Source organism: Saccharomyces eubayanus, chromosome XI (genome assembly GCF_001298625.1).
Source record: "Saccharomyces eubayanus strain FM1318 chromosome XI, whole genome shotgun sequence".
In the NCBI taxonomy this organism is placed as follows: domain Eukaryota; kingdom Fungi; phylum Ascomycota; class Saccharomycetes; order Saccharomycetales; family Saccharomycetaceae; genus Saccharomyces; species Saccharomyces eubayanus.
Genome location: NC_030970.1, coordinates 457285 through 477032, shown reverse-complemented (window position 1 = coordinate 477032; position 19748 = coordinate 457285). Strand labels below are relative to the sequence as shown.

Here is a 19748-nt window from a genome sequence, read left to right as displayed (position 1 = left end):
AAAAAGAACAAAAGGAGATATTACACAGGAAATATCGACACTTTCCTTGTCTTTGATGCGTCTTTGTGTGAACGAGAGAAGAGCTAAAAAGGGTCTAGTACACCCTTGACGTATTATTGTTTAATATCATGCTGGTTAATTTTACTCTGTTAAATCGTTGAAAAAATACTGCAAAAGCATTACCCGCGCTGGCATTCTGTATTATAAGCCGTTAACTTCGTCTATTTTTGATACATGTCTACAAATACAGCTATATGTCTAATTTGCAAGCTCTCCAGTGGTGAAAGAGGCATTTTCGTGTGGGCGTTCAGAAGCTAAGTCTGTTTCGTTGCCATCTTCTGAAAGGCATTCGAGCATGTAATCTATTACCACTGCGATTCCTTCTTGACCATGAGGTGAGTTGATTATTTTATTTTTGATGATCTCAGGGCTCAATTGCCCTTTTAATTTCCTCAGTACCTGAAGAGCAAATATCTGGAACTTATCGTAAAATCGTATACGGAAGGAGATCAGTTTCACGAGTAGGTCCAAAACAATGTCAACGTCGAATCTTTTCATATACACATCGTTGAAATCCAAGGATAAATAGAGACTTAAGAGCTGGTGGCAACTGATAGGGTCGAACCTCGCCAAAATACTGGTTCGTAGACATGCCACTGCATCGGATAAATCACCGACTCGAAGCAAAGTCAGGCCAAGTAATTCCCATTCTAATCCACTGTATTTCGCTGTGGCCTTATTTTCTTGTGATGAAGTGCTGATGCTTAAATCTTCGTAAATATCCAGAAAGATCGTATCAAACCATCTTTGGCACAGTCTCTTTTTGCGAAGTTCTGTGGAAAGTTCATCCGAAGAGTCTATCATTTTGAACTTGCTTTCCATAACGAATACGTCAGACCTTAATTGAAGGACAGCATTCCAACCGATTCTCGCAACCAGTTCCATCAACAAAAGGTTAACTTGCTCATTAAACCAGCTTCTTTGTCTTGTTTCTTTACTTCTTTTCAGTAACGTCAAATCTCCTATAGAATCTACCTCTTGTTGAGAGACAAAGTTTATCAAATTATCACTTTGAGGCCCAGAAATGGGCCCTAACTCAAGACAAGACTTTTTCCAGATATCGTCGATACAACCGCACTTTGATTCGTTGGGCATTATAGTGCGCCCAAATATTATCGTTTTCAATTCCAATTCATTCTCATAATGCATAGTATTCATCAGATGATTCAACTCGTGCGATGTCATAGTACAATGTTCTCTGGTGTGAAAAAACGGAGCTTTATAATAGTTCATAGTCAAGTTGAATGCTGTAGTCAAAGATTGTTTGATGATATCGTATTCTGGCAAACAGGGCATCGAGTTGATCGAAAGCAGGGCCTTACCGTATTCTTGTGAAAAAGTATAACATCTAGACAACAGAAACCAAGATTCAAAACTATCTGAGGATAAATTGGTGGCCATTGTAGCGACGGATAGGGATAGTTCATAGTCACCGCTATTAAAAAGAAATCTTGCCTGGATGTTTAACACGTCAGTGATGCAATTTATTATATCAGAATTGTCAGGTTTGTCCGAAGGTAGCCCATACAGCTCTGGTAGCAATATGTCTAATATTGCATGTATTTTCTTAATCATTTCCATATCCCGGTCATTGCTTTGCTCCATAATGGAAATAACGACAATAGCATAATATTTAAAGTTCAACGGGTCATTCGTTATCAGATTGTCCAACACTTGGATTGCATAATCGGTAATGAATGCTGGAGTTATCGATAAAAATATCAGTAGCGTTTCAGTTAGATAGTTATTCAGTATTGTTGCATATACGCTTTTCGTGGAATCCCAACCACACTCCAAAAATCTAGGTAAAAACCTACATAATACATCAATTACCCTTTTATAGTCAGTCGCACTTCTGTTTTCAAAAACAAATGGTAATTCCACCAGTCCAGGTATTTTCCTTTCACAGTCTAGATTTGTAATCATACTTCTTATGCAACAGCTCACAAAAGTTTCTTCCCAAATGAGATCACTTAATGGTATGTCATTGTTTCCGTTTGAACAGTTCGTAACGTTCACCTGATAAACGTCCTCAGATTCGTATCTTAATCTGATGTCTAATTTCTGAAAGAGGTTGAATGAACAATATGTAGAGATGTTATCATTTTTCAGGGATGCTGATTTCAGCTTCTTGCCGTCATTCCACTTTATCAACTTCAAAAATGCAATTGGCATAGATATGCTGGAAACATCGATTCCGGTAATATGGAAGAACTCACCGATTTTCTCGTCATGAAATTTATCCCACTCTGTACAATGAACCAGGTCTGGTGGCCCAATGCCGGACTTCCCAGCGCCTACCAATTCACTCAAGAGGGACGTTCTGAATAACAAGCTTTCACCATGCATTTTCTCCAGAGTCCTTGGGTAGTCTATAGGAACACCTTTACGAGCCGTCTTGACACGTTGCAGTGGAATAGCACCTGGGGAATGAGATCCGGCAGCCTTTCTGTGTTTATTTTTTTTGGACTTCGTAGACCCCCATAGAAAACTCATACTCACTGCAGTCAACTTCTCTTCTAGCGTTACTATAAAGTTTATATAGTCGGATAAGTAGCACTCCTTTACCTTTGCAACCAATTTATCTTTGTTTCCATTTTTCAATTTTTTTCATGTTAAGATTTGTTTACATGATTGCATATCTTATTTTTCCAAATATTATGAACAAAGCCTCGGAAAGCTAATGACGGTTTACCTACATAACAAGGCATTGCGCGGCACCGGTACTAGTAGGAATCCTTAGTCGTCTTATTATTGTCGTTCAGCAACACCAGAATGAAAAAAAAAAGCTCAACATGTAACACATGTTGAGGATGATAAAAAATTCTTCCCCGCCAGGACTTGAACCTGGAATCTTCTGGTTCGTAGCCAGACGCCGTGACCATTGGGCCACGAGGAATAAGAATTCGTACTTTCAATATAGTTGAGTGGCTATACTATATAACAAAAATTAATTTACATATACTTATATTGTTCATCAATTAACTAGATGACGGTCTTTTTTGAGTAGCCAAAATATCGCTTACCACCGTGCTCCTTGAAATGATCACTGGATTTTTAGATGGTGTATTTTTCCACACATTCGATGCCCTAAGGGTGCTAACATACCGTTGGTTGATGCAATAAATGACAAGTGGGGTGGGTTTATTTGTAACATTTCGGGATCAGCGCTGATTAGTGTATATGAGTTTGTAATACTGGCTACCCCTATACATTGATGGTCTGTGAGTTGTATCTTCTTAATCGAGGAAAAAGACAAGGGCGTAGGACCACCACTTTCGGATAAAGAAGAAACCGGTTCATTTCCCAGTAGGTTTCAGCGCCGGGCCAGCAGCCACCTTACGCACGTTTGAGCATATCTCGTTAACTTATTATTGTATGGTATAAACCCATTTCAATGGTTTTTTTTTTACACTATTATAAAATTTCATCCGAAGAAAACTGAAAAAAAAATTGAAAAATTGGTGAAATAGTAGTTGTTATATTGCAGAAAAGAGTGAACTAAGTCATCAGTCGCCCTAAATATTGTCACTATACTCAACAGATACCGCTTCGGAAGACCTAAATATTACAGCACATATCAAGAACCAAACAGAAGAATGGCGGAGTTTAATATCACAGAGACCTATCTAAGGTTTCTTGCAGAAGATACCGAGATGACAATGCCGATTGCTGCCATTGAAGCATTGGTCACATTGCTAAGAATAAAAACGCCCGAAACAGCGGCTGAAATGATTAATACCATAAAGGGCTCCACGGAAGAACTTATTGGATCCATCCCCAACTCAGTGTCTTTGAGAGCCGGTTGTGATATCTTCATGAGATTTGTCTTGAGAAATCTTCATTTATATGGTGATTGGGAGAGCTGTAAACAACATTTGATTGAGAACGGTCAACTTTTCGTGTCCAGAGCCAAGAAGTCCCGTAATAAGATTGCAGAAATAGGGGTGGATTTCATATCCGATGATGATATTATTTTGGTACATGGTTATTCAAGAGCAGTGTTTTCATTGTTGAACCACGCAGCCAATAAGTTCATTAGATTTAGATGTGTGGTGACAGAATCAAGACCAAGCATGCAGGGGAACCAGCTATACTCTTTGCTTGAGCAAAAGGGTATACCTGTGACCCTGATTGTCGATAGTGCAGTTGGTGCGGTGATCGACAAAGTCGATAAAGTATTTGTTGGTGCAGAAGGTGTGGCGGAATCCGGTGGTATTATAAATCTCGTGGGTACTTACTCTGTAGGTGTACTAGCACAGAATGCAAGAAAACCATTTTACGTGGTCACCGAAAGTCACAAGTTCGTTCGTATGTTTCCGTTGTCCTCTGATGACTTGCCCATGGCCGGCCCACCATTAGACTTCACACGTCGTACAGACGAATCAGAAAATGCATTGCGTGGACCCACCATCGACTACACCGCTCAAGAATACATCACTGCATTGATCACGGATTTGGGGGTCTTGACCCCAAGTGCCGTTTCAGAGGAATTGATCAAGATGTGGTATGACTGAAAAAAAAAAACGGGAGAATATAGTCATATGTATGTATATATGCTGCATGCAATAAAAATTAATAGAAACGAAGCAAAATATCCCCAAAACCGTTCTTCGTACGCGTTAATACCTAATTTTTTTATGTTTCTTTTGATAATGCATATGTACTTCAAACTAAATTATCTATGTAATCTTCTTGTTTTTCTGAGGCAATTAGGATCTTACCTTCAGTTTCCTTCACGACAGAATCTTTGAATTGCTCAAAAGTATCTTCCGCCCAGGTCAATTCAAGATTAGCCTCTTCATCAGCCACCTTATGCGCCAGCAAGGACCCGGTGAGTCTATTTTGCGAGGGATCGTTGACGCTCTTCACTGACATGGTGACCACTTGTGCACGCTGCGATGAAGGATTAGGGTTCCTCTTGGCGTCTTCCTGCTTTCTTGTTACGTTCACGTCATCGATGTACCTGAAGTAAGGTTTCAGCTGTGCCACCCTTTCAACAGGCACCAGGTAGACCTGCATATCCTTGACAAACGCCGCATACTGGCCATCGTTCTCCACGCCGACACCTTTCAAGGTCTGGATATTGACGCCGTTCCAATCGGCTTCGGCTTTCTCCTTGTTGTAGAAAGATTGGTCATCCAAGGGAATGTCTATTTCCCACAGACACGACTTGGGTTTATATCTAGCAGCTGATATGAAAGGATGCTCAGCAGGTTTGCGCCCGACCAGCCTTGGTCTATTTGCGTACTGAAACACGTGTAGCGATTCGTCGTTACCAGAAATGTACAATGGCAACTCTTCCACTACCGGGTCATCCTCTTCGTCCTCCACATCATCGTTTTCCCCCTCTTCCTCGTTCTCCCTTTGTCTATTACCTTCAGCGCAACTTGTTCCGTTCTCGCTTTCTATCATATCAACATCGTTAGATTCATCCTCCACGTCAGCAGCACGATCCTGCGTCCTGTCTTCTTCCTCCTCTTCGGTGACAAACAACTTGTTATCGATACTCATCTATGACGCCAGTCTGCTACACTTTAAACTGCACTGCCTCGCTCAGATCATCCCAGCTCATCTCTTGATTTATATTCATTATACATTTCTTACAATTTTTCTTTTTTTTCTTCACAAATTACCAAAATGTACCCTAATAATCTACTTTTTTTTTGAAGAAAAACTACCATAAAGCATAACATTGACCTAATTAAAGCTTTAAATAAACCTAGCAGATTAGGGCTGTTTTTTTTGAAAAATTTGCGATGAGCTAGAAAAAAGTAGTGGATTAATACATGTACGGTATTTATAATTACGCCAGGTATTTTTGTTTCCCTTTTCCTTTCACGTTAATTTAGGTAACCAAGTACAAACTTACGAACATTTCGACTAAGATGAGTGACGATGATTCTATGCTGTTAAACTTTTCCACGAATGACGATGCTGCCGGAAATTCGTACAAGCAAGCTGCCAAGGTGACAGGTGGTAGATGGAAGGATAGACGGAGAATGAAAATGAAGCTAGAGGGCAAGACAGGTTCGAGAAAGAGAAGAGCGGATGTTGCTGGAGACCAAATACCAGGGTCAGAAAGAGGCGGCGATTCCGGTAAAAAAGTGCATAGAGATAATGCTGACGGTCCTGCTGAGCAGGAAGGACCTAAAGGTAGAAATGCCCACAACACCCAAGGAAGGATACTACCAGCCGATTCTCAGTTTGTCTCGTCCTTGTTTACGTCCAATAGAGAGATAACGACTGCCGTGAACACCAACATACATGACGAAAGTGTTGCCATCAATCCATCCAACGCGCCATTGAAAACTGACCTGTTTGCGTCCCTAGGTGTTTCTGATGTCCTGGTTTCTCACCTGGAGCAAAAAATGCGTATTCAAAAGCCTACTAGTATTCAGAAGCAGGCCATCCCTCAAGTGATAGCCAATGCGGGGAAGAACGATTTTTTCATTCACGCTCAAACTGGTTCAGGTAAGACTCTATCTTACCTATTACCCATAATATCCACTATTTTGAACATGGAAACCCGTGTCGATCGTTCCTCCGGTGCGTTTGCTCTGATTGTGGCTCCTACACGTGAATTGGCTTCGCAAATATACCAGGTCTGTTCCACTTTGATTTCATGTTGCCATTATTTGGTTCCATGCCTATTGATTGGTGGTGAACGTAAAAAGTCGGAAAAGGCTAGATTGCGTAAGGGCTGTAATTTCATCATCGGTACTCCGGGTCGTATTTTAGATCATTTGCAAAATACAAAGGTCATCAAGGAGCAATTGAGCCAATCTTTGAGGTATATTGTACTGGATGAAGGTGATAAGTTGATGGAATTGGGGTTCGATGAAACAATTAGCGAAATCATCAAGATCGTCCATGATATTCCTATCAACTCCGACAAGTTCCCCAAGTTACCCCATAAGTTGGTCCACATGCTATGTAGTGCCACACTAACCGACGGTGTTAATAAGTTAAGAAACGTGGCCTTGAAGGACTACAAATTGATTAGTAATGGTACGAAGAAGGACGCCGACGCTGTAACGGTGGCACCCGACCAACTTTTACAAAGGATTACTATTGTTCCACCCAAGTTACGTCTTGTCACATTGGCTGCTACCTTAAACAACATTACCAAGGATTTTGTCGCCACTGACCCACAATCCAAAACATTGCGTACAATCGTATTCGTGACGTGTTCGGACAGTGTAGAATTTYATTATGATGCATTTTCCGGGAGTAATGGTCATCACAAAAACCTAATAGGTGATTCTGTAAGAGTGCTCACAAAGGGGAACACCATATTTCCTTGTTTTTCAAATTCTGAGGATCCCAACATGGTGATTTATAAACTGCATGGTTCCTTGTCTCAACAAATAAGAAGTTCCACTTTACAACATTTTGCTCGTGATAATGAGGTCACTAAAGGAAAGCATTTGATCATGTTTTGTACAGATGTGGCAAGTAGAGGTTTGGATCTTCCTCAAGTCGGGTCTGTTATTGAATTGGACCCTCCGTTTGCTGTTGAGGACCATTTGCATAGAGTGGGTCGTACCGCGCGTGCTGGTGAGAAGGGTGAAAGTTTGTTGTTTTTACTTCCTGGTGAAGAAGAAAAATACATGGACTACATTCAACCATACCATCCCATGGGTTGGGAATTATTGCAATTCGATAAAGAAATATTGACTCCGGCTTTCAAAGATGTGAATGTCAACAGAAATGACAAATATATTAAAAAAGATGATAAATCGTCTAAGAATAAGAACGGAGCTGATAAAGAGTATGAGTGGGACACTAATGCCACCACATGGCACTTGAATATAGAAAGACGTGTAGTGGGGGATTCAACATTTAAGAATCTAGCAGTTAAAGGGTTCATAAGTCATGTGAGAGCTTACGCTACACATATATCGCAAGAAAAGAAATTCTTCAACGTTAAATTTTTGCATCTGGGTCATTTGGCTAAGAGTTTTGGGCTGCGTGAAAGACCTAAGGCTATGGGACTGCAGAGTAGTAAGGATGGTGAGACTGATAAGCCAACTAAGGAAAATTCAAAGAATAAAATGTTCCGCATGGCTCGTATGGCAGAGAAGCAAATAGCAAGTGAATTCAATTATTAAATAGAGTAAAATAGCATCCACGCATATAAAAAGACTGTATATTAATAGGCCAAAAAAAAAAAATTAGATTTAAAGAAAATAATAACGAACATATTTTCTATCGTAGTGTTTATGTGTATGTTCATCAAAGTACCGCGAGAATGTTTTGTTCTAAAGAAGCTTCTACATTTTGATCGACTTGAACTCTTGATTTCAAATCATGATCTTTAACATCATGAGATTGTTCTTTCTTTCCACTTTGCACGCCATTCGCATTTCTGCTCACATACGTAGGCCTATCGAATTGCTTCTTATCACGTTCAGAATCCCACATTTTAGACTGCAAATGCGAATTCTCCATGGTTTTTGTGGTACTTATTTCATCCTTCAAAGCGTGTATGTGTTTCAGGTCGTTGATGTCTTCTTCGTCGCTTAGACCACTGAAATTATCATCTGAATCTGCAACCACGTTTTTTGTGTCCTTGGGAACCTCTGTCATGGTTACTTTGCCATTGGGGCCTATGTTCATGCTGACAACGTATTTGTCACCCTTACCATTACGTTCCTTTTCCACTTTCTCCCATTTTCTCAAATTACGCTGTTGCTTTTTTAGAGCAAGAGCTCTTTCTCTTGTACTGCCCCATAACCCAACCTCCTGGTTCATACTGAAGTCACTAGCATTATCTATAATTTTTGTTCTCTCTGCGGAAGTGTCCTGGAAATGTAACAGTCTATCCAACCGTTCTTGTGCAGCTAACAACTCTGGATTTTCCTCCGCTGGATTCTCCTGCTCGCCAAGTTTTTCTTCTTTTGAGCTATTATTTTTTTGCTTTTCCTGCAATTTTAACACTTCATTGCGCTTTCTTTCTCTTTCCCTTTTCCTTTCAATGAAATCAAATAATTTGTCTTGTTCAGCAAATAAATTTTTACCCATACCGGAAGTTATCTTATAACTTTTACTTTTTTTTTTTGTGACATTAGCACCATTTGAAGCGTTGGATAATGATGAAGGATCGTTCAGTTCGTCTTTCTCATTATTCAAAATCTTCGTCATTTGTACTTTCTCTTCCTCAGATATGAGTGGTTCACCACAGTGACCGCATTTACCTCTATTCAATCCCTCTTTAACACAGATCACTTTACCACAATGAAGACAGTTTGGTGCTATTTCAAAAACTGGATGTCTTGCACCTTGGCAATGACAAGTTTGATCAGATAAACCGCTACCTCGGAGCTCTAGTATTTTTATAGCGTCGTCAATTTCTTGCAGCGATTGCAATTTTTGCTTAGTTTTATGCTCTTTTTTCTCCTTCTTTGGTTGAGCCTTAACAGCTTGACTCGACGGCTGCATGGTAGGCTGATTCGCTGAATATTTCTTTTCCTCCTGCTTTTTTTTTGGTTGTTCAACTCTAGGTATGTTTATAGAGTCAGGACTAATGTGCTGCTTTGGCTTAATATTAGATGCAGAGGGTGCTTCTCTAGTCTGTTCGACCTGTGCGTTTTTTGTATTCTTTACCACTTTTTTATTAGACTGGGCCAACATTTCGTTAAATCTCATTACAAACTCGAAGGACAAATCTTCGTGCCCCAGAAACTCTAGAAATTTTGAAGCAATCTGCTCTGGATTATCAGATGACGTGCTCAGCACTTGCTCGCACAATGCTCTAACATCGGATTCTTCTAGGGGCAATATCTGCGGAATCTGCTTTGTCGCATAGTCAATAGCCTGTTGTCTTGTCATTGCTTGAATATTTATTGGTACCCCACCTTTGTCATTAGTTAGTGCTCCTCAGACTCAGATTAGGTTCATTTTACGGTAGTTGATGGCCTCTTGAATGTTTCCTTTTCTAAGTATTTCAAAATAGGCGTGGTACCCGGAAAAAGAGCATCATATAAGGATATCAATAGTCCATTCAATAGAGAGATGGTGGCCAGGTTTACATACTGGATGGTAAGCAAGCGGGTAGTGTTGGGTTTCTCTATATTCGAATAATGGTATAGCATAAACATGGCGATCAAGAAGAGAAATAAAATCAGATTACCAAGCGATCCTCCTGAAGAGATTGAAGGCGATACTTCCGTGCATAGGCCCATCCAGCAAATAAAGCCTGGATTACTGAATACTTTGGAAGATGATGACGGTGAGATTTGTGAATTACAGCCGATAAGGTTTAAAAAAGTGCCTAAACGAGTCATTACATTTGGTGATGAACAGGAAGATGATTCGCACTACAATGAGCTTTATAACTCGAAGAAAGATAACAACGCATGGAAGAAGGACAACGATGACGTGGTGATTTTAAATATGGAAGATATGATGGAAGGACAACATCAACTGTTAAGTGATCCTCTCGAGAATGGGGATAGTTTAGGAGACAAGCACTCAATAATACCAACTCGCGAAGAAATTAAATTAAAGGAACAGAAATCTATATCGAGAAAGAATCTTAGTAAAAGCAATGTTGTAAAAGAAAAGGATTATGTCAAATTATTGGACAGTGAGGATAAACGCGAACTCATGGAGACAATAAAATCTAACGGGGGCTTAAAACGTTCAAATGAAAAAGAGCTTGAAAATTTTAGTGACGATGAATTGCAAGGCTTTCAGGATGAAAGACTGGCCCTCACAGAAAACCAAATTGCAATTCAAAAAGATGCCAAAAAGAAGGTTATTGAAGAGGCTTTAGGTGTCACGGCATATAGAGTAAATGAAGAATGGGAAGCGCAGCTTCTAAGCAAGGGGAATGTACTCAAACCTAATGAAGCGGTTATTACACCGTTACCAATACTTTTTCCTGAAGATGGTGAAAACGGAAACAACATGGAGGAAATAACCGATATGGTCTTAAATATCCGCTTACAAAGGAAGAAGGTTGAATTAAGATTACAAGCTTTACAAAAGGCAAAAATGGACTTGGAAAATTCAAAAGCCAACCTAATAAGTAAGCTCATAGACAAATGAAACATGCCTGGTGTTGCCATTGTTAAAGAACAGAACGAGTACAGTTAAACTTCTCTTTGACAGAAACTCATAGTGCATATATAAGTAGGCGATGTATAGTTATAAAAAAATGGCTGTTTATTGCCCATTTATAAAACCATAGGAACTGAAATAAGGACAAAGAGCAATTTTTTGTCGAAAAAACTGAAACTCAACATATGCTCTATTTACCTTTCTTTTCGCGAAATGCTTCCTTAAAGTCGTCCATTACTTGATTGTCACTAGCAACATTTACGGAATAGCTCGTCGGGTCTACGTGATTCTTCGCTAATTCCCAATCGAATTTAGAATCCGATGACATCCCTGGATCGTAAAATGCTGTGATGTCCACTGAAGAATCAACGATGTCTTCGGGATCCTCAAGTTTGTCACTACTCTTCCGTTCAATGATGTTATCATTTATTTTGAGAATAGGTAGTTTCTTGTTGATGGAACTCTGTACTTTGACTGTATTTGAGTTTTGTTGTAACGATGATCTTTTTGAGTTTGGTGATTGCCATTTCAGGGAAGCGCCATCATCATCACTACCTAGCATTTGATTTATATCATTAAAATGTTGATTATTTTGTCTTATGGTACTTGGTAACACTGACGGTGCATGTAGATTGGTGCGATTTTTCTTTCTCCCATCGAGACTCATGTTTAAAGATTGTAAAATAGGAGTGTGTGAACTTACATTTTCACTCGAAACATTATTTGATAATTTGAAATTAAACCCGGATGCTATATCGCCGTCATTATCATCTTCATCAGATAAGTCATCGATTTGTGACCACCCGTTAAAGGAGTCCTCCTCGATGCTAGCCAATGTTTCTCTAGATTTATTCAGCTTAAGTTCTGGAATCCTAGATGAACTGGTATCATAACATGGTAAATCAATGCCATCAGCCTTTAAGACATCGGAATATGTTGGAGGGTCTATAGGAATATTATTTTCACTGCTAATATCATGCCCGGCTGAATCAAAATCAAAATCTGGTGGGGGTGAATTCGAAAATGGTTGATAGTTCAGTATTGGCGAAGCAATGGGAGACAGCGGTAAGGCCTGAGGGGAAGTCAATTCTCTTTGAATTTGATTAGGTTTGTAAATGTTTGCCATTAGTTGTTTGGAGGCGAAGACATTACCGTTCTGGGCCATCTCCTTGGAAAGCTTATCCGGATCCTTTTTCTCTGCACTTTCAGCTCTGTTACGTACGACCGGGAGATCAGACGGTATTCTGATGTTGGTTTTCTGCACAATTGGTGAAAGAACGGGTGATGATAAAATTTCCTTTGGGAAGAAAAAATTTGAGTCATGATGAGTTGGCGCACTATTGAACTGACTTTGTTGGTCTATTGTTGGTGCGGCGGAATCGTTCTTCGTTTCGGGATATTGAAAATGGCTTTCATAGCTTGGTAATAAGGTATTTGCGTGAGAGCATAATTGATTCAGTATGTGAATTGGCGAATCAATAGTGATTTCGAAATGTTTTCTATTGTCTCCGTATTTCTTGGAAAGACGTAAACAAATCTTTATCCAATGGTGTGCTTTAATTTTATCGTAATTTGTATCGGGATGTAACCGTATGCTATTTGTGAATTTGCTTGGTATAAATACTTCAAATTGAAAATCCTTGTTAACTAAATCGCCTGATTTTTCATCTAACAGGATGTTTCCCCTATTTTTGGCTTTTAATGGATTCGAACCAGCAGAAATATGTGATAGTTTTGGGCCATTGTGTTCAGCTAACAAAAACTTTTTGGTTGGTTCCAGTCGACGAGCCTTCGCACGATTACCGTTGCTACTACACGTGTATTCGACAGATTCGGTTAGATATATTCTTATCCGATGTAGAGTAACTTTATCCAGTGGAGAAAAATGGAAATCAATGGGCAAGAATGCATTCAAAACAATTTCCTTTGAGAAAATGACCACGTCATAATGTAGAAGATCCTTCCAATCCTTGGAAATTGCAATAGCTTCGGTTTCTTCCACGGATCCGTCAGAGGGAAGCCTTACGATTTTAATAGGCAACTGGGCATGTACACTGGATTTGAAGGTACCAAACCGTTCGATGTTAATTGACAGTTTATACTCCACGGAACCGAAATTCGCCTTAATACTCTCAGGATAGGATTGTGATATTGGTTGCTCAAAAGTATAAATATAATCACCAGGTTTAAAAACAAAAACGTCTTTCGTGTCTTTGAATAAGGTAATGCTATTGTCTTCTTGGTCCGGGCTTGGAGTGGCACCACTATTACTAAATGTTCTTGTGAATAAATCGGATATAAAGTTGGATGGTGACAGTGCATTGCCATGGAAATTCGCCGGCACCGATCCTCTACGGCTATATGAGGGAACCGAGGCCTTTTGGGTTGCCAAAAGACTTTTGTCATCGTTAGATATATCACTTGATACAGGCTTGTTGCTCAAATGATCCGATGAGAGTGAGTTGCGCTCATACGCATCCAGACTCAGATTACTGTTACCTTTGATTGGTTCCATGGTTGGTGGAAAATATATTGAAGCACCACTCATCTCTAGTATATGGTCTTCTTCACTTATAGATGGGCGATTGGATGAGTTGTTGAAGTTATGATCCTCTAAAGTGAAAGAGTTCATATGATCATCTGCCTGATAAAATGGCCAAGTGTGATTAACAACAGTCTCTACATCTGAGAACTCTTCCCTCTTGGGGGGTATACCTTCCGGCCATTCTGTTCTGGAAATCCCTTTGAACGTTATCGATATGCTTTTCAATTTGTTTGGCTTTAACACTCTGACGATAAGAGATCCTCTTAAGATACTGGGGGCTATTTCAGACAATCCATTAGACTCGAACCCTTTCAAGAACACTATGGGCTCGGCAAGTTTCACAAAGACCTGCAATGTTGTTGTCTGCACCAATGGGACGGCATCAGGTGCAGCGTTTATATCTTGCTCCATGGCGAACACTGGAGCTACAGTCTCATTTTCTGTCTTAGGTTGTAGCATGTAGTCATAAAGGAGCAATCAATGTGTAGCAAAAAGCCGGCGTATTTGTGCGGAGGGTACACTAGTTTTTGTTGGCTTCGCTTTCTTGTTCTCTTGTCTCTTCTTGTTCTAATAACTTTTGTTCATTTTGATAAGATGAAGATAGCGAAATAAGATAAAAGAGTCAGTATTTAGCAATTCGCCTAAAGAGGTAAAAACACAGTGCCACTACATATTTGTGTACATACATTACAACCTATGAAAAGGGTCTTGACCAGGGTCTGTGGAAAGCAACATGGCGGTTGCTGACCGGCGGTGGACCTTTCGAGCCAACTTTACTGACCACAGAAAGATGAGTTTGGCCTGGACACTGCAACGACACACTTTCGCGAGAGGCGGTTCATAAAAATGCCGTATATAGCTGGGAATCACAGCTCCTTAATCAACGTCTCTACCGTTTGTTTTAGCTTGCTCACTTGATCTTTGTTGGCGTCAGTAATCTCTTTGAGAAGATCGTTAACTTTTATCAGATCGTAATAGTTTTCGTAAATAGTGTTCTTTATGGAGTTATTAGTCTCCGTCTCCTTGCCTAGAAGCTTGTTGTGGATCTGGACAAGACTCTTGAAGGGCAGCTTCTGTATCTCTTCGCTTATTTGTTGTTTCCCCTCGTTTCGGTCCTCAACAGCTACTCCCAAACCGTCATTCTGCACCAGCTCGTCAGCATTTTCTTCTGCACTTTCATTTACATCTGTACCGTGCTCATCCCGGGAGTGGCGTCCGCTAGTATCACCCTCTGTGCTCGCGTCTTGTTTACCCTCGTTTGGGTCATTTTTCAAGTTGTAGAACTCTCTCAACAGTAACCTTCTATCCTTGTTTAAGTTGTTAATCCTCAGGGACTTCTTGTGGCTGATCTGTTCTGCCATCTGCACTCACTATCCACGTCTGCACGTCCTCTTCCTCACGATGGTCTCTTCCCTGCAGAGCCTCACCTATACGTACCTTAACTGTCTCTTGTTTCCACGCAGCGAGAATTTGATGATTCCTCGTTTAAAGCACCTCGAAATCTGTTTCTGAATCATCACAAAAAGGTCCATCCTGCAGTGAACCCCAACCACAACAACACTTTCGTTGCACAAGTGGCACACACATCTGCAGTTTGAGTAGTACTAGTTCCTCGATAGAGGAAGGATTTACGGAAAGGTATGAGGCTTTCATTCAACAAACAACGCCATCACGGCGGAACAACAGTAGCTTTGACTGAACAAGGAGCTTCCGATTCTCTGCATGCTGCGCAGGCTATCTTCCAGAACCACTCCACTGAGGGAACCAGGCCATGCCCTCCATTTACGGTGAACACAAATGCTCAAACAAGGACGTCTGGACCATCGCTACCGAGGCAAAGACAACAAGAACAAAAGAAGGCACGCATACGAACGAAACAGGTACCGACCATCAAAACAACAACGCCCAACGGTGTTGAGCTGCCAAGAGCGCACACACCAGAAACCATAAATAGAGACAATGCCATTAACGCTGCTCAAATGGCTGCGGCTTTAGCACACTCACAATCGAAACTAAATTCAGACAATAATCACCTCAATTCTTCTCCGGTAGACACGATAAGAGTATCGGGGACTCCTAAATCGAGTGTTCCGCTGGGTCTTCATTCACGCTCATATTCAAGAAATGCCTCTAATGATTCATTAACGCTTGGCCAAAGGACTCCCGAGAATGACTCTCATGAAAACTTGATCAGCCCACCTAGTTCTAGCAGAAGGCTATCCTCATGTTCTGGGGACCCTACCATTAATAAGGAAAGCGCTAAGTTTGTACTTAAATATAGACCATTACCACCTTTGCAGCCATCGTTGACCGATAACAGTCTTCAGAACGAAAACGAAAATATGTCATCAGTTAGCATTGACTCCAAGTATAGTCTCAATGTGGACACTTCAGACGTCGCTTCAAACAGGTCGCAAACAAGTCTGTCTCAAACAATCAACCAGCTCTCGCTTTATGAGTCAGAACCTTCCATTGCAAGCTCAAGTACTACTACTACCGCTAATAACCAAGGAGGTGGATTGCAAAATCTGGTCCCAAATTACTCATCTGATATGAGGAAGAAGAAACTGGTCAGCAAGTTCAAACGGAAAGTATTTGGCGCTAAACCCAAAAATTCGTCTTCGCAATACGAAATGGACGCACACGACGACGAGCACCAGCAACAGCAGTCCTCTATGAAATTTAGAACAACGCTACGCAAAAGTTCTGTGAGCACAAATACTGAAAATGATCAGGTGAAAAAACTGGGGGCTGGAAACGTGAAGTACAAGTACAACCCTGACAGCGACACGTATGATTTCTACGCTGACACCGATTCTGATTCGGGATCGGATCCAAATCAGGACACTTTATCGAAGCCTCGTAAAAGAGATAGAATTAAAAGGAAGATCAAGAAGTCTGCCAATAAAACAACACATCATAGGCCCATTCATCGCACTAGGAACCAGAAATTTAATGAGGACAAACCTTGGAAATCCCATACAGATATAACCTTTGTCACTGACAGTGAAAGAAAGCGCTATGAAAGCATGTGGGTGAGCAATAGACACCGCCATCTAGATTTGTTAAGCTGGTGGCCCGTCTCTGAGGACGATCCCACTGTAATGAACTCTCTACCGGAAGACGGGTTGATCCTGAACATTATCGTCCACGATATTTGGAAGCGCTCCAATGTTCCCAGTAGTTTACTGGCGGAGATTTACGCAAAGGTGGACTCAAGAAAGGATGGTACGCTGGACAGAAAATCATTCATCGTGGGGATGTGGCTCGTCGATCAGTGCCTGTACGGTAGAAAACTGCCCAACGTTGTCGAGCAATGTGTTTGGGACAGTGTGGATAGATATGCATCAACCACGGTAGTACCAGTAAGCACACTCAAGGCAATGGCCAAGCAAAAAAAGAAACAAATGAAGGAAGAAATCAAGAACATCAAAAAAGAAAATAGAGTCGTTCTTGTAGACCATAATAGCACATCGTGACCGAATTTAATTCAGCACCACTACATAGATAGATTTATTTATATATATACATATGTCGCGTGTAACTCGCTTAATTCTACTAGCAAGTAATCCCGCCCATCGTCCCAAGTTGTCTTTCAATGACGCTGGTCTTACTAAAAGAATATGTCATTTCCATCTTCTACTGGCATCCGGTTTTTTTTTTCTTTCCTTTTTCAAGGAAAGGGGTAGTGCGATCTGCTACAAAAAGGTATCTTTGATAGAAGAAGAGGTTTTTTCTATTGTCATTGAAAGAATGACATTGAGGTGACTGGTAGGCTAATATTGAGGCTAGTGGATTGCAAGACAATATAAATGTTCAAAGTATTTGGTTTTGGTGCAAAGGAAGAGGCTCCGGAGCTTTCCCAGGAGGAAAAAACGAAGGCTATTTTAAAACAGGCTCATGATTTCGAACAGGCGTTACGTGCCATGGATTATGTTTTGGACGATAATGCTGGTGAGGGTTTGGCGCTGCTAGATGCAAGTGACGCTAAGGAAGCATCCGACCAAACAATCAATGCGTTGGCTCGTGGAGTTATTGAATTTTTGGAAGCCACTCTAGGGTTTGAAGCTGAGGAGATGAAGAAGGCCTCTGCCACTTTAGCTAAGGCTGAAACTCTGTCTCTAAAAAGTAGAGAGAAGGCGCAGAAAAGTGGACTGAAGAGCAGTTCGTTGTATCCCCCAGGGACGGTTTATGCAGTGACTTATACTGAGTCCTGTCTTTTGCATGCCTTATTGATGATTTTCAGTGAAAGTATGATGGAGGCAGCCAAGGCAATCCTAAAGCTCAGGAAATCATATTACATGTTGCAGGAAATCTTGGAAACTATCAAAGCCGCCAACAAGACCAAGAAGATGAGGCTATTGGCCGGCGATGAAGACAAAGACTCCACACCAGCAACTTTTATAACCGGTGGTGATGCGTTCAATTCTGTTGATATTCCTTATGAGCTGACCCCTGAAGAACAAAAGGATAAAGATCTTTTGCAGTTTGCCGAACAAATTCATAGCATGAGGGCTGAAAGACTATCAGGCGCCCATATCGGTAACTCGCCTGCGATTAACAGGCTAAGGGGTGAATTGGGTTTACAAGCGATGGAAGATTTGCCCAAAAAGGAAATCACAGATCATCAAGTTCTTTCAGATGATCTCGATTTAAGCCAAGCCACCATCGACGAATTTATCCACTCTGGTGTCAACTTATGTTTTGGTATCCTACAAGTCGTCATATCATTGTTGCCACCTGCAATTGGTGCGGTTCTTTCTGTAGTTGGGTTCAGAGGTTCCCGAGAAGAGGGTCTGAGACTTGTTTGGAGAGCTACGAAGCAAAGAAACGTTCATGGATGTATCGGATTGTTAGGTTTAATGTTTTACTACGACGGTCCTTTTCAATTCACTGACGACGACTTTGATATTCCTGCAGCAGTTAAGGATTCCGACAAAGATGGTGAAGATTCGGATGCTGAAGATATGGACGGCCCTACATTGCTGCATCCCGGGAAGATCTTAGAAGACGCGTTGCTGCAATCAAGAGCGTTATTCCCCAACAGTGCTCTATGGTTGCTGAACGAAGCGAGGATGTTATCAGGTAAGGGCCGTTTAGAGGAAGCGGTCGCGTTGATGGACTCGATTGATGTTAGCAAGATTCGTATGAGACAGGTTAAATCTTTGATGATTTTCGATCGCGCTATCACTTTGATCCATTTGCATCAATACGATAGAGCTGCAGATGATATCTTGTCGCTGTTGGAAATTAGTGATTGGTCACATGCCTTTTACACGTATTTTGCCGGTTGCTGTTATTTAGAAAACTGGAGGATGTGTGAAATGGGAATAATGGAGTCAGATAAAAAGGATGAATACCAAGAGAAGGCTAGTGAGCTTATTTTCAGTTCGGTCGACTTGTTGGGCAAGAAGACGTTTAAATCAAAGAACCTGCCATTAGATAGATTTATACTGAGAAAAGTTGAGCAGTTCAAGGCAAAAAAGGCCGACCTCGGGGTGGACAATCCACTGGACGCCATTGCTACTTCACCAGTGCATGAAATCGCATACTTCTATAACGGTTACAATAGAATGTCTGAAGAGCACTTAAAATTATCAAAGAAAATGCTAACGGAGTACAAGAACCCTGCGATTGACGCCTTGGACTCAGACCAAGAACTAATCAAGGACCTTTTGGTGTCACTGACATTAAGAAGACTAGGTCATATCCAAGAAGGTTGCGACTTATTGGATGAAAAGGTTTTGCCAGAATTTTTTTCAGTTCAAGGTGGTAGGGCGAAGTACATCAAGAAGACCGAAGATCCATGGGCTTACCCAACCGCCCTTTATGAACGTGCTTTATTTACGTGGAAGCTGAAAGGTATTGAAGGCCTTTCGGAAAGCAGAGAATGGTTATTAAGAGCCCAAGGCTATGCAGATGACTATGAGTTAAGCACGCGTATAGGCATGAAGATCAAGGCTGCCATTGATCGTGTTGACCATTCATTGTAATGAATGGACTGGCTTCCATTATTCTCTTCTCTTCAATCCAAATCATTTCTATCGATTCTTTTAACTAATTAATTCTAATTGTC

At 40.8% G+C, this 19748-nt stretch overlaps 10 protein-coding genes and 1 non-coding gene across 11 annotated transcripts; 5 read left to right on the top strand and 6 right to left on the bottom strand.

Moving 5' to 3' along the window:
• Positions 1-258: 258 nt before the first annotated feature.
• Positions 259-2556, bottom strand: BCH2 (Bch2p; the record flags this gene model as incomplete). The annotated part of the gene is made up of 1 exon (XM_018366470.1): positions 259-2556. One exon carries the CDS (start codon positions 2554-2556, stop codon positions 259-261), a length of 2298 nt encoding a protein of 765 aa, XP_018221062.1.
• A 330-nt stretch (positions 2557-2886) lies between these two features.
• Positions 2887-2959, bottom strand: DI49_3399. Its single transcript has one exon. It is a non-coding gene; the product is annotated as a tRNA-Arg (tRNA).
• Positions 2960-3659: 700 nt separating this feature from the next.
• On the top strand, positions 3660-4577 carry GCN3 (translation initiation factor eIF2B subunit alpha; the record flags this gene model as incomplete). The annotated part of the gene is made up of 1 exon (XM_018366469.1): positions 3660-4577. The coding sequence occupies one exon, from the start codon at positions 3660-3662 to the stop codon at positions 4575-4577; it is 918 nt and encodes a 305-aa protein (XP_018221061.1).
• Positions 4578-4728: 151 nt separating this feature from the next.
• Positions 4729-5574, bottom strand: RPC37 (DNA-directed RNA polymerase III subunit C37; the record flags this gene model as incomplete). Its single annotated transcript, XM_018366468.1, has 1 exon — positions 4729-5574. One exon carries the CDS (start codon positions 5572-5574, stop codon positions 4729-4731), a length of 846 nt encoding a protein of 281 aa, XP_018221060.1.
• A 374-nt stretch (positions 5575-5948) lies between these two features.
• DBP7 (putative ATP-dependent RNA helicase) lies at positions 5949-8174 on the top strand (the record flags this gene model as incomplete). Its single annotated transcript, XM_018366467.1, has 1 exon — positions 5949-8174. The coding sequence occupies one exon, from the start codon at positions 5949-5951 to the stop codon at positions 8172-8174; it is 2226 nt and encodes a 741-aa protein (XP_018221059.1).
• Positions 8175-8298: 124 nt separating this feature from the next.
• On the bottom strand, positions 8299-9894 carry RQT4 (Rqt4p; the record flags this gene model as incomplete). Its single annotated transcript, XM_018366466.1, has 1 exon — positions 8299-9894. The coding sequence occupies one exon, from the start codon at positions 9892-9894 to the stop codon at positions 8299-8301; it is 1596 nt and encodes a 531-aa protein (XP_018221058.1).
• Positions 9895-10161: 267 nt separating this feature from the next.
• NTR2 (Ntr2p) lies at positions 10162-11115 on the top strand (the record flags this gene model as incomplete). Its single annotated transcript, XM_018366465.1, has 1 exon — positions 10162-11115. The coding sequence occupies one exon, from the start codon at positions 10162-10164 to the stop codon at positions 11113-11115; it is 954 nt and encodes a 317-aa protein (XP_018221057.1).
• Positions 11116-11317: 202 nt separating this feature from the next.
• Positions 11318-14131, bottom strand: ALY1 (Aly1p; the record flags this gene model as incomplete). Its single annotated transcript, XM_018366464.1, has 1 exon — positions 11318-14131. The coding sequence occupies one exon, from the start codon at positions 14129-14131 to the stop codon at positions 11318-11320; it is 2814 nt and encodes a 937-aa protein (XP_018221056.1).
• Positions 14132-14538: 407 nt separating this feature from the next.
• VPS51 (Vps51p) lies at positions 14539-15033 on the bottom strand (the record flags this gene model as incomplete). The annotated part of the gene is made up of 1 exon (XM_018366463.1): positions 14539-15033. The coding sequence occupies one exon, from the start codon at positions 15031-15033 to the stop codon at positions 14539-14541; it is 495 nt and encodes a 164-aa protein (XP_018221055.1).
• Positions 15034-15312: 279 nt separating this feature from the next.
• On the top strand, positions 15313-17151 carry IRS4 (Irs4p; the record flags this gene model as incomplete). The annotated part of the gene is made up of 1 exon (XM_018366462.1): positions 15313-17151. The coding sequence occupies one exon, from the start codon at positions 15313-15315 to the stop codon at positions 17149-17151; it is 1839 nt and encodes a 612-aa protein (XP_018221054.1).
• A 333-nt stretch (positions 17152-17484) lies between these two features.
• DI49_3390 (uncharacterized protein) lies at positions 17485-19665 on the top strand (the record flags this gene model as incomplete). Its single annotated transcript, XM_018366461.1, has 1 exon — positions 17485-19665. The coding sequence occupies one exon, from the start codon at positions 17485-17487 to the stop codon at positions 19663-19665; it is 2181 nt and encodes a 726-aa protein (XP_018221053.1).
• Between the last annotated feature and the right edge of the window lie 83 nt (positions 19666-19748).